This window comes from Brachyistius frenatus, unplaced genomic scaffold (genome assembly GCF_029030835.1).
Source record: "Brachyistius frenatus isolate BFR_SWC_R1_liver_20210118 unplaced genomic scaffold, ASM2903083v1 Contig_455, whole genome shotgun sequence".
Lineage (NCBI taxonomy): Eukaryota > Metazoa > Chordata > Actinopteri > Embiotocidae > Brachyistius > Brachyistius frenatus.
In genome coordinates, this window is record NW_027211054.1 from 39,392 (window position 1) to 51,856 (window position 12,465).

The window sequence follows — 12,465 nt, forward strand, 5'->3', positions numbered from 1 at the left end:
GTACAACCGCAGTAGGAGCTGTGTTCGTATTCTCTGCAAAAAGTCAGACATGCTCCCGGTGGGCGTGGCCTGCGGTGGGCGTGGCCTCCGCCAGGGCTGTCCTCTGTCACCAGTCCGGTTTGTGACCTAACAATGGTGCTCGGCTTGAAACCGGTGGATTGGTCCTTCCAGGTGGGGACGGAGTTCCTGCCTCAGGCGAAGGAGTTTAAGTATCTAAAGGGGAGGATGGAGGGTGGAGCGGGAGATGGAGGAAGGAGGATGGAGGATGGAGGATGGAGGATGGAGGAAAGAGGATAGAGGATGGAGGAAGGAGGGTGGAGGATGGAGGATGGAGAGTGGAGGAAGGAGGGTGGAGGATGGAGGATGAAGGAAGGAGGATGGAGGGTGGAGGAAGGAGGGTGGAGTGGGAGATGGAGGAAGGAGGATGGAGGGTGGAGGATGAAGGAAGGAGGGTGGAGCGGGAGATGGAGGAAGGAGGATGGAGGATGGAGGATGGAGGATGGAGGAAAGAGGATAGAGGATGGAGGAAGGAGGGTGGAGGATGGAGGATGGAGAGTGGAGGAAGGAGGGTGGAGGATGGAGGATGAAGGAAGGAGGATGGAGGGTGGAGGAAGGAGGGTGGAAGGGGAGATGGACAGGCGGATCGGAGGAGTTCACGGACCACAACGGGTGATGTGTGTTGATTGGTGAACTCTTTTGTCCACCACAGGATGGACAGGAGACACTGGACAGGAAATGATGAGACAACAGGGAGGCTGTAGCTCAGACAGTAGAGTGGGTTGCACACTAATCGGAAGGTTGGTGGTTCAATCCCAGCTCCTCCTGTCCACATGCCTAAGTGTCCTAGAGCAAGACACTGAACCCTCAAACAACATAAGTTGCTCCTGATGGTGAACCATCGGTGTGTTGAAAGTCTCTTTGCGTCAGCTAAATGAAACGTAACGACATCTCTCCAGCAGCTGAACTGTTCAGGGCGTGTCGCTGTCTTCCTCCTCCATGTCTGCACAATCTGAAGTGAGGCCTCCGTAGGAAGGGGGACGTGTCCGGTAGCGCCCCGTCCTCCACCTCCACACTGCAGGGTTATATCTCACAGGTGAGCCAGTTTCATAACGCAAAGTCATGTCTCACTGTTTTAAATGTTTCCTCCTCATCCTCATCGCCCGTTTGAGGAATATGCACTTACTCATACATCTGTCCTTGTGTGTATAAACAGGTGTGATGCTCCTATGAGTGTAACAAACTGGAAAATGACCCAACTTGCTTTTCTGTACTTGACTTGTCTTCATTTTATACAGCTGGTAACCAACCAGGTGTCGGAGGTCCGTTTTCTACTGCGTTGCCGGCATCCAATCTAGAACAAGTTCCACACATTTTAATAGAAAAAATAAGTGCCAAAAAAAGCTAGTCCATTATGTCAAACACAAATACAGTTTAAAATGACAGAAAAAGTCTTTTTCATAAGTCCTTGTAAACAGATTCTGGATGTAGAAACGTTGCATTCAGCACCAATCGTTTTATTCCTCCCTCTTCATTTTTTGCAGCATGTTGGAGTCTACAGTCATTAAACGTTTTTATTATCACACAATGACTGATTCTCAAAGGCATCGAGGGAGAATCAGCTTCACACCAGCACGTCCTGGTGAAAGACATAAAGGTGTGTTGTTGGCTGAATGCGCACGCATGCACACACACACACTTACACACACTTACACACACACACACAAACACACAGACTTACACACACACACTTACACACACACACACACAGAGCAGGTAATTCTGGCAACCATCCTCTTGCACACGATCCTTTACAGCTTCGTGTGGTTCATATTGAAAATACATCCTAATACAAACTAATATTGATATTGTGCCATGGATCGGCACATTTGGACATAAATAGGTGGCTGACTGATCATCTAAATGTTTGAAAAGGACTCTTCATTTTTGTCTGCAGAAGAAGCAGAACATCAACCTGCTGATAAACATTTAGCTCATGTCCCAGATTAGCTGCAGCAATCATTAAAAGAGATAAAAGAAATAAAAATAACAATTTAAAATGGTAGTTGTGTAAAATTCATTGTATTTTCTTTGAGTTCCCCGTTGCTTTTAAAAAAAAGTTGAAATCAACTGAACACGCCTGAAGTTTGTCATTTTCACAAGAACTTTTATTACATTAGGTCTTTTTACAACATAAACTTAATATTACAGCCGTCTTCCTCCTATAGTTCAGGAGGTCCTGCTAACTTCCAGCCCTCCGTCTTGCCAACTTTTGTGAAGAAGGCCAGTGTTCCCAGACCGAGGCATGCTGAGGTACCGGTCATAGCACTGTGGGCTGGACACACACACACACACACACACACACACACACACACACACACACACACACACACACACACACACACACACACACACACACACACACACACACACACACAGTTTCAGTGAGGCACAATTTGCAAAACAAAATGTAGTTTAGGTTTAGTCCATTTTTTAATGCTTTAATCTAAAAACTCTTACAGACTGCCCCTTTAACTATCTTTTGTTCATCAGTTATCCCTTTTAAAATCTAACTTTTTATTTTTAAGAAACAGCATAAAAAAGCGACCACAGAGCTGCAGACTCTAGAACAGTCAAAAAGGTGTTGATGGACAGTCTCCCTCCACAAGAAGGTTTTCCTGATTTTAATACACACGAGGCCTATTGCAGCTTTTTGATAATATAATACAAGAAAAAAAAAATCCTGTTTTGCTAAATACAAACATTTGAATTTCAATTATTTTATGAGATTTAATTGTTTCAACACTTATTTAAACAAAAATAAAAAAAAAAAACTAGTAAATTCAAATTTTCGTTAAGTAAATTTTACTCAAATTAACTGCATTAAATGTAGTTATTTTTATATATATACATATACATATATATATGTAACAAACAGTTACTGCATGGATCAAAAATTACAAAATATATCATGTATTTTTGATCACATCTAAATTTTGAGTCTTTGCACAAGCAAAAACACTTTTTAACTGACAGTTTTAGCTAACAGGCACTCCATCATTTTTTTTTTTCACAGACTTTTTAATTTTTTCACCCAATTACTGAAAATAAAATAAAGTGCTTGAGTCTTAAAACTTGATAGTCTTTTGAATTCACTTGAAACTATCAAACAAGTAAATTTCAAGTCCAGGCGATTTATTTATAGCGCTCAATATTCCAAATCACTAATTTGCCTCAAAGGGGGCTTTACAATCCGTACATACGACAAACACCTGTCTGTCCTCCCAGCGTCCATCTTTTTATTTCCTGTAACGGTACTTCCCTACAGAGCTGTGGCAGAAGAACGTTTTCTGGTGCTCTTCCAGGACTGATACTTACTTCTCGCTCCCAGGAAGATCCCGGAGGCGCAGCCTCCGATGAAATAGTTCAGAGGGTCGTCCGGGGCGTCACGAGCCTGAGCAGTGAGACACGTCGCCATGCCGAAGATCGCTCCCATCGTGGCTGGAGAAACACACAGAGACAATTTCACACCGTCATCACGAGCAATTAGTGGAATCCAAAGGTCGGTACTTCATCTTATTGAGACCAGAGGGTCGAGTTATACGACTGAAGCTTGGCCAGTGACACACTCATCAGTGTTATGACTCTGTACTTCTGTATTTGGATTTTAGAAATTAAACGAAGAAGATTGAAGTTTTCTACTTTAAACTTTAATTTCGTATAACGCCGAAGGATAGTATTAAAGATATATAGCCAACCAGCTGACTATTTGTTCTATATCTTCTATATATATTTTGTTATCAGTCTATGCTGTCCAAATCTTTAATAGAGACAATGCAGAGGTCAGCTGTGATTTTGTTGCTGCTTTGTTGTACATAGAAATAAGGTGAATGATTAGAAAGGGAACGTTCTGCTGGGTTTTTTTTATGCGGTATGTTGTAAAGCGCCACTTCGGGACACATTAGTTGTAAAATCTGTGAAGAAATGAGTCCCTATATTATACCGTAGGTGTTTCACCTGTGTCTATAACCTGCTTTTTGAACTCCAGTATATATTTACCCATGGTAACTGTTGCGTTGGTCGTCCTCTGTAGCGCTGCCAACGCAGAGTCCGGCTGGAAAGCCACAATGTGATAGGCTGAACCAACCAGGCCTGAAAAACACAGACGACCACACATAAATATATTGGACAACCTCACAGCAAAAACCTAAGAAGGTCACGAGTATCACTTCGGGCTGACTGTGGAATCACAATTTGAGTCTGGAGGACTAAGCAAGCGGAATATTTCTACATCCATCCATCTATATCTATACATCGAAATAGTGTGTTAAGTATAGACAGGATGAAGAACAATCATCAGTCACTACACAGTCTACAGCAGGGGTCTTCAACCTGAAAGAAAGTGTCCCAGAGCTACTCATGTTTAGTAACACACATTCACAAGCCACTCTACCAGCTCAGCGGCTGCTTTTACCATAATTACACGACTTTACATGTGTATCTATCTTTCAGGTCCTTCGTTGTCTTTACCATAATTACACGACTTTACATGTGTATCTATCTTTCAGGTCCTTCGTTGTCTTTACCATAATTACACTACTTTACATGTGTACATCTTCCAGGACCTTCGCTGTCAAATCTGTGAAACACCACCAGTTCAGCGGGTGGTGTTTCCTCCTTTTGTTCCTGCTACAACAGGAGCTAAAACTGGTGTTGGATCAGACAGACACATTCAGTCTGATCCAACACCACCCTGTGGGGACAGAGACATTAACCGCCCTGTGGGGACAGAGACATTAACCGCCCTGTGGGGACAGAGACATTAACCGCCCTGTGGGGACAGAGACATTAACCGCCCTGTGGGGACAGAGACATTAACCGCCCTGTGGGGACAGAGACATCTCGACGTCTCACCAGTGATGTCTCGGGCAGCCCGCCGGATGACGTCAGTATTTGCCCCCACCGTTTGTTTTTGTCGAGCTGCCCGCCACAGCTCCGTATTAACAGAGAGCACGAATCACAGACACGTCGTGGATGTTGGTATTTACCTAGAACCGTGCCCAGTTTGGTGGTGATCCATGTTTTTTCCACGCAGTCGGTACCCTCTGGTACGTCCCAGTACCCCATTTCGGACTTAGCAAGGACACGAATTGAAATCTCGCGAGACACTTCTTTTCCTTCTTTTCCTGGCGGACCAGCCGGTAACTATCCTGGCGAGTGCACGGCGCCCCCTGCTGTATCGGAGTATGTAACCTCATAACTTTATGTAGAAGTTATATTCATGGAAATGAACCCGTTTTGCCTGAATATGTGAATAAAGCCATTTTAATCAGTGGTTGTTTGTCCGCTGCCTCTTAAAGTCTTTGAATAGTACCGGTCTCTGTGAAGTTACAAATCATTTATTCTACAAAAAACCCAAACAACCTGTCTTTCTTTTAATGATGTATAAGGTAGCATTGAGTCCTGTAAGTCCTCCTCTCAGCCTCCAATAAATAACTTCCTCTTTCCAACATTTGCTTCCATTAAGTTACACTCTAAAAGACTTTGGACTTTTATGATAGCCTCTACCCTTTGTGTCGTTATTCCAAGTTTCTTAATGAATTAGTTATTTTGCGTCTGATCTCCCAAAGTCAACTTCTAAATGTCCTTTTTTAATTTCATCCTTTTTATTGAAATGCATTTTTAGACAGTTTATCTGCAACTTCATTGTTCTCAACTCCAACATGTGCTCATATCCATCAGAAATGAACATCTATCCAGAGTTGCTGTGGATGTATCATCATATACGGTACTTCTCTGGTTTCCACAAGCAGCACATTAGCAGGTGCAGTTTTGACTGATCCCAAAATGAGTCTTAATGCTCCACATTATATCCTGTCCAGTAATTACGTTTGACCGTTCCATTAGTTTTATTATTTTATTATCTGCAAATATTCAAAACATGTAAATGAATTTCAACCAGACCAATAAAACTGTGGATATTTTATTTGTTCCGTCCACCCACAAATATGTTTTCTGCAACTTTTTTCCGTAGAAACAATCAGTTGAACATGCTGTTAAATGGACAAATGGAAGTTTAAAGTGAGTCTGGTTTTCAGGGATTCTCGCCTCAGACATGTTTTCCATTCGTGTATGAAGAAGTTATTTCTTCTTCCACAGGTGGCTGTATGTGTCTGCTTTGAAGTCGTCCTCATAGTGAACCGCTGTCTGTCTTTTGGTCTCTTTTACTTCCCTCTTTTTCTGTCGGGCTCGACGTTCCTCCTCAGACAGACTGAACAGATTCACCGGCATCTACCAAAACACGAGAAAACACAGATCCACTCACAGACATGAATTATGGACATAATCTGACATTAAAGGACGTGTACGTCTCATAATGTCAGTGAAGATAGTGAGAGAGTAACAACATGAAGTATAAATTCATTACTTATGGGGTGTTTAATGTCCACGAGCAGAGGAAGGTCTGTCAGGCGTGAGAAATGATGACGTCCACCAGGGTTGTGTTTTACCACTGATTTCCAAAGTTGATTGAATTGTCATTCAGAAGATTAAATTTGATTCAGGTTGGGATATTTATATACACACAGTATATATATATATATTATATTGCTAATTCTGCTTGGATATGAAACACAATCTTTAAATTGTACCAGGATCTCTCTAACATTATCCCAAAATATGAATGTTTACATTAAGAATAAACCCAAAGCCGTTATATTAATGAATCATTCATCACCAACAACGAGTGCCGATCCCATGCATTAACCGTATAGACATATCTTCCTGAATGTGCCATGAATAACACTTTATATTCTGATCATGTTCACTGGAAGAAGTATCCGCCGACACCGATCACAGAGTCTATTTGAAACTTTTTATTTATCGTTATTTATTCATTCAACAACCCTTCAACAATGTGCATTATGTATTAAAATGAAGAATTATTCAAATGAAGAATGATAAAGTGTCCTTCAATGACATGTTTATTTCCCTCTCAGAGACAGAACTGGAACCTGATTACTGGGATGTGGTTGTTCAGAGAGACGGTGGGTCGCAACGCAAACAATTTATATTTTGACTTGATTTTTGAATGCAGTGCAAGAAATCTGAACTCAAATCTGGTTTTTGTTTTGTTTTTTGGGCATAATCAAGACACTAAAATCCCACCGAACTTCAGCGCCGCTTTGGAACTGAGTGGAATCTAATTTTGATCGTAGTCAGGCGATTTTAATCTGAAAATCGATTTTTTAAACCGAGCCCTCATGTCGTTGATATCATTGCAACTGTGTTTTGGAGAATTTAGATGAACATGATTATAAACACACGTAAGTAAACTTTTATTACATTTTTTATCAGGTGTGGAGTTCAGCACGGTTCAGTATCCATAACTAACCTACTAGTCAGCAAATAATTGACGAATCAGCAAAGAAAACAACGCAACATTAAATGGTCTGGACTTGTACAGTTTTATCACCTTTTGGTCTCAAAGCGCTTTAACATGGTATTTCCATTCACCCACTAATGAGACAGATCACCATGCAAGGTGCTGCCATCAGGAGAACATTCACATACTGATGGTTCACCATCGGGAGCAACTGAGGGTTCAGTGTCTTGCTCAAGGGCACTTAGGCATGTGGACAGGAGGAGCTGGGGATTGAACCACCAACCTTCTGATTAGTGTTCAACCCACTCTACTGTCTGAGCTACAGCCTCCCCTGTGACTGCTAGAGACTGAAAAATCATGATGTGGATGTTTTACAGAAAAACCCTGCTGGTCAGAAACTAAGGCAGCATGAGACATTTTAAATGACATTTTTCACAAATTATTGGTTATTAAAAAAGCAACTCAGAGCACAAAGTAGGGGAGACCAGGGACAGTTGTAACACTGTTTTTTTTTTTTAGCATTTTCCCAATAAATCTAAAAACATTTACACTGGATCAGCCAGTTTACTATGTTACAAGCTTTAACGTGTCAGCTGCTTAAACAAGGTATTTAAGGGGTTTTATGAACTATGTACAGCTTGCAAAATCATTTTAAGTTCTAACCTTCCCAAACTGTTGTAACACGACTAAAATAGACATAATTAATCAATCTAATATTGAAAAATGAAAGACATCATCTATCATCTACGTTATAGTGACCGTTTGATAAAATCAAACATCACTAGGCTGATTATTTATGACCAAATACCTTGATATCAATGTTGCAACGATACTGTAGGGATAAAAAAAAAAAAAAACATTGACATGATGAGCTCACGTGTGTTTCTACTGACTACTGTTTATTATTCATTTAGAAGGTAGTTCAGTGTGTGTGTGTGTGTGTGAGTGTGTGTGTGTGTGTGTGTGTGTGTGTGTGTGTGTGTGTGTGTGTGTGTGTGTGTGTGTGTGTGTGTGTGTGTGTGTGTGTGTGTGTGTGTGTGTGTGTGTGTGTGTGTGTGTGTGTGTGTGTGTGTGTGTTTTTGTGTGTGTGTGTGTGTGTGTGTTTGTGTGTGTGTGTGTGTGTGTGTGTGTGTGTGTGTGTGTGTGTGTGTGTGTGTATGTGTGTGTGTGTGTGTGTGTGTGTGTGTGTGTGTGTGTGTGTGTGTGTGTGTGTGTGTGTGTGTGTGTGTGTGTGTGTGTGTGTGTGTGTGTGTGTGTGTGTGTGTGTGTGTGTGTGTGTGTGTGTGTGTGTGTGTGTGTGTGTGTGTGTGTGTGTGTGTGTGTATGTGTGTGTGTGTGTGTGTGTGTGTGTGTGTGTGTGTGTGTGTGTGTGTGTGTGTGTGTGTGTGTGTGTAGGCCTTCAGGTGTTTCATATTAAACTGAGATGTATCAGCAGCCATGTTTCTAATAATGTTCGTTTGGGTTTTATAGACATGTGATCTCAGGACTATATCCAAAACAGTATACGAGTTACATTTTTACCTCAAAAATTACTTTTACATGTGGCTCGTTTTTGTTTTGTAAGGAAGAAGACCGTGGATCCGAGCACGTGCGAACTCAGTGAGGTGTTCTCTGATGATGTACTGACCGTGAGGATCCGTCTGGGCTCTTTGTATCTGATGCTGATGGTGGACCCGTCCGGACGGACCAGGACGACGGGGAACAGCCGTTCATACTTCTGCCGCCCGCAGCGGACCAGAGACGTCCTGTTGGAGCCGAACCGAGCGGGTCCGGTGTGAAACAGCGAAACCTCTCCGAGCACCGGTCCGATACACCTGCCGGTCCAAACAGGTCCGATACACCTGCCGGTCCAAACAGGTCCGATACACCTGCCGGTCCAAACAGGTCCGATACACCTGCCGGTCCAAACACACCGACACCCGCATCAAATATACTGCATTAGTGGAATTCCTCCTGTTTCTTTTCATTAGATTTTTTTATTTGAATTTATTTTGCACAAATTAAAAACACACAACATAAAAAAATAAAAATAATAATAATTCAGTGCTCAATGTTAAAAGTTTACAGTTATACAAAATACAAAGTTTACATGCAGAAATAATATTTCTACATAAAAATGGAAATATGGAAACAAATCCCAGCAAAATATAGGCTATAACAACCACAACAAAAACAATAAAGTCATTATAAAAGTAAAACGATATGAGTATGGTGATGGATGAGTGTGACATCTTTCTTTAAACACCTTTTCACGCATTTAATAGAGGAGCAGCTGTTTTCTGTGTTAGTTTAACGTTACAGCGCGTTGTAGTTATAAAAGCAGCCAACCTCCGCCATGTGATGACGGCCTCGAGTTAACCCTCCTCACTTAATATCACTGGAGTTAACCGTCCTCACTTAGTATCACTGGAGTTAACCCTCCTCACTTAATATCACTGGAGTTAACCCTCCTCACTTAATATCACTGGAGTTAACCCTCCTCACTTAATATCACTGGAGTTAACCCTCCTCACTTAGTATCACTGGAGTTAACCCTCCTCACTTAATATCACTGGAGTTAACCCTCCTCACTTAATATCACTGGAGTTAACCCTCCTCACTTAGTATCACTGGAGTTAACCCTCCTCACTTAATATCACTGGAGTTAACCCTCCTCACTTAGTATCACTGGAGTTAACCCTCCTCACTTAATATCACTGGAGTTAACCCTCCTCACTTAATATCACTGGAGTTAACCGTCCTCACTTAGTATCACTGGAGTTAACCCTCCTCACTTAATATCACTGGAGTTAACCTCACTTAATATCCTCACTTAATATCACTGGAGTTAACCGTCCTCACTTAATATCACTGGAGTTAACCCTCCTCACTTAATATCACTGGAGTTAACCGTCCTCACTTAATATCACTGGAGTTAACCCTCCTCACTTAATATCACTGGAGTTAACCCTCCTCACTTAATATCACTGGAGTTAACCCTCCTCACTTAATATCACTGGAGTTAACCCTCCTCACTTAATATCACTGGAGTTAACCCTCCTCACTTAATATCACTGGAGTTAACCGTCCTCACTTAATATCACTGGAGTTAACCGTCCTCACTTAATATCACTGGAGTTAACCCTCCTCACTTAATATCACTGGAGTTAACCGTCCTCACTTAATATCACTGGAGTTAACCCTCCTCACTTAATATCACTGGAGTTAACCCCTCCTCACTTAATATCACTGGAGTTAACCCTCCTCACTTAATATCACTGGAGTTAACCCTCCTCACTTAATATCACTGGAGTTAACCGTCCTCACTTAATATCACTGGAGTTAACCCTCCTCACTTAATATCACTGGAGTTAACCCTCCTCACTTAATATCACTGGAGTTAACCCTCCTCACTTAATATCACTGGAGTTAACCCTCCTCACTTAGTATCACTGGAGTTAACCCTCCTCACTTAGTATCACTGGAGTTAACCGTCCTCACTTAATATCACTGGAGTTAACCCTCCTCACTTAATATCACTGGAGTTAACCGTCCTCACTTAATATCACTGGAGTTAACCCTCCTCACTTAATATCACTGGAGTTAACCCTCCTCACTTAGTATCACTGGAGTTAACCCTCCTCACTTAGTATCACTGGAGCTAACCAGTTAACTGGAGTTAACCCTCCTCACTTAATATCACTGGAGTTAACCAGTTAACTGGAGTTAACCGTCCTCACTTAATATCACTGGAGTTAACCCTCCTCACTTAGTATCACTGGAGTTAACCCTCCTCACGGAAACAAGGCCAACATGTCTGCGGGTCTCACCGTGATAACAGTCCGTGTGGAGCACATAGCTTCTGTAAAAACACCTTGTTAGCCATCGGAAGTGCTGTTAAACAACACTCCACCGTTTATCCTCAAGTTCTTCCTCCTCCTCCTCTTCCACCTTCTTCTTCTTCTTCTGAGAGCCTTAAATCCAGCTGGTTTTTGTCCTACTGCCACAATTATTATTACGGACTTTGACAGGAAAGACTTGTCGAAAAGGTCAAACGCGGGAGTTCCCAACGCAAAGCTCCGACAGAAACAGTATTAAGGCGAGACTCGTTCCGACCCTGCTGCCTGCTGTCTATCAGTGAGGTCGGCGGTGCTCAACGCCTGCCACCAGAGGGCAGTGTTGTCACGTGATAGAAAGGCTGGTGGTGGGCGGAAGCTTTCTTCGAGGGGATCCAGGCCCACGTGGCTCCGTTTTTTCTCCTCCCAACCCGAAACTCCCAAACCTGACTTGCGTTCAGAAAGCTGCCTCACAAAGCATCGTGAGCTCGACCCTCAGGGGGCACCACCAAATGTGAACACGTTTATATCAATATCGGCTCCACGGATTCGCAGGAAATTCGGTTATGCACGATCATGACTCAGTCGACCTATAAAGGTTTGTAATGACGGGTTCAAGTCTGCGTGGTTTCTCACAAAACAAATCTACACTTCACTTTCTAAACTTAAAACAAGTAGATCTCCGGTACTTCCTCTTTGAAACACGGTCACTGACCTGTGGTCAGTTCTGAAGTCAGACTCGGCCGCTCTCTGGACTTTCAGTTTCACATGTCTTCAGTCCAAACAGAAGAAACAGTTCATTTCTTACTCTATTCTGTCATGTATGTACACGACTTTTCAAACCACCAAATGTCAAACTTCACTTACATATTTGACAATATATCAAATATCAGAATGATGTGCCATTTTTTTCTGAGCTTTATGATCAACTTTTTTTTATTTTTTTTATTTTTTTTTAACCGTAGTAAGCGTTTTAAGTGTGAATACAATTAATTGGTGCATGTGTGTGCGTGTGCAAGTATTTCAAAGAAAGCATAATCAAACAGTTAAATAATAATAATAAAGCTCACTGCTTCAGCGGATATTCTACAACCTCTTTTATCAACCTCTTTTATGATAATTATACGTACAATAACAAAACTGGCTGCCATCCAATACAAACGCTCAGTCGTTAGAGCACAAAGAAACACGCCTATAACTCCAAGGGAAAAAAAGTCAGTTATATTTTACATTATGGAGACAATAACAAGCATTTCTTTTCAGATAACA

The 12,465-nt window shown here is 41.8% G+C and overlaps 2 protein-coding genes across 2 annotated transcripts; both read right to left on the bottom strand.

Annotated features, from left to right (window-relative positions):
- Positions 1–2,143: 2,143 nt before the first annotated feature.
- ndufa11 (NADH:ubiquinone oxidoreductase subunit A11) lies at positions 2,144–5,157 on the bottom strand. The gene is made up of 4 exons (XM_069725869.1): positions 5,046–5,157; positions 4,057–4,149; positions 3,376–3,498; positions 2,144–2,332 (listed from the first exon to the last, which is right to left on the bottom strand). Exons 1-4 carry the CDS (start codon positions 5,122–5,124, stop codon positions 2,220–2,222), a joined length of 408 nt encoding a protein of 135 aa, XP_069581970.1. The 5' UTR covers positions 5,125–5,157; the 3' UTR covers positions 2,144–2,219.
- Positions 5,158–5,964: 807 nt separating this feature from the next.
- Positions 5,965–11,432, bottom strand: mrpl55 (mitochondrial ribosomal protein L55). Its single transcript, XM_069725872.1, has 3 exons — positions 11,191–11,432; positions 9,009–9,222; positions 5,965–6,288 (listed from the first exon to the last, which is right to left on the bottom strand). The coding sequence occupies exons 1-3, from the start codon at positions 11,244–11,246 to the stop codon at positions 6,139–6,141; spliced, it is 420 nt and encodes a 139-aa protein (XP_069581973.1). The 5' UTR covers positions 11,247–11,432; the 3' UTR covers positions 5,965–6,138.
- Between the last annotated feature and the right edge of the window lie 1,033 nt (positions 11,433–12,465).

Excerpts from the sequence above, each read along its gene's own strand:
- ndufa11 (XM_069725869.1), bottom strand. The coding sequence starts at position 5,124 with ATGGGGTACTGGGACGTACCAGAGGGTACCGACTGCGTGGAAAAAACA. Across the intron at positions 4,150-5,045 it reads CAAACTGGGCACGGTTCTAG|GCCTGGTTGGTTCAGCCTAT; the intron begins GTAAATACCAAC and ends TGTGTTTTTCAG. Across the intron at positions 2,333-3,375 it reads GATCTTCCTGGGAGCGAGAA|CCCACAGTGCTATGACCGGT; the intron begins GTAAGTATCAGT and ends GTGTGTGTCCAG.
- mrpl55 (XM_069725872.1), bottom strand. The coding sequence starts at position 11,246 with ATGGCTAACAAGGTGTTTTTACAGAAGCTATGTGCTCCACACGGACTG. Across the intron at positions 9,223-11,190 it reads CCACACGGACTGTTATCACG|GTGTATCGGACCTGTTTGGA; the intron begins GTGAGACCCGCA and ends TTGGACCGGCAG. Across the intron at positions 6,289-9,008 it reads AGCCCAGACGGATCCTCACG|ATGCCGGTGAATCTGTTCAG; the intron begins GTCAGTACATCA and ends GTGTTTTGGTAG.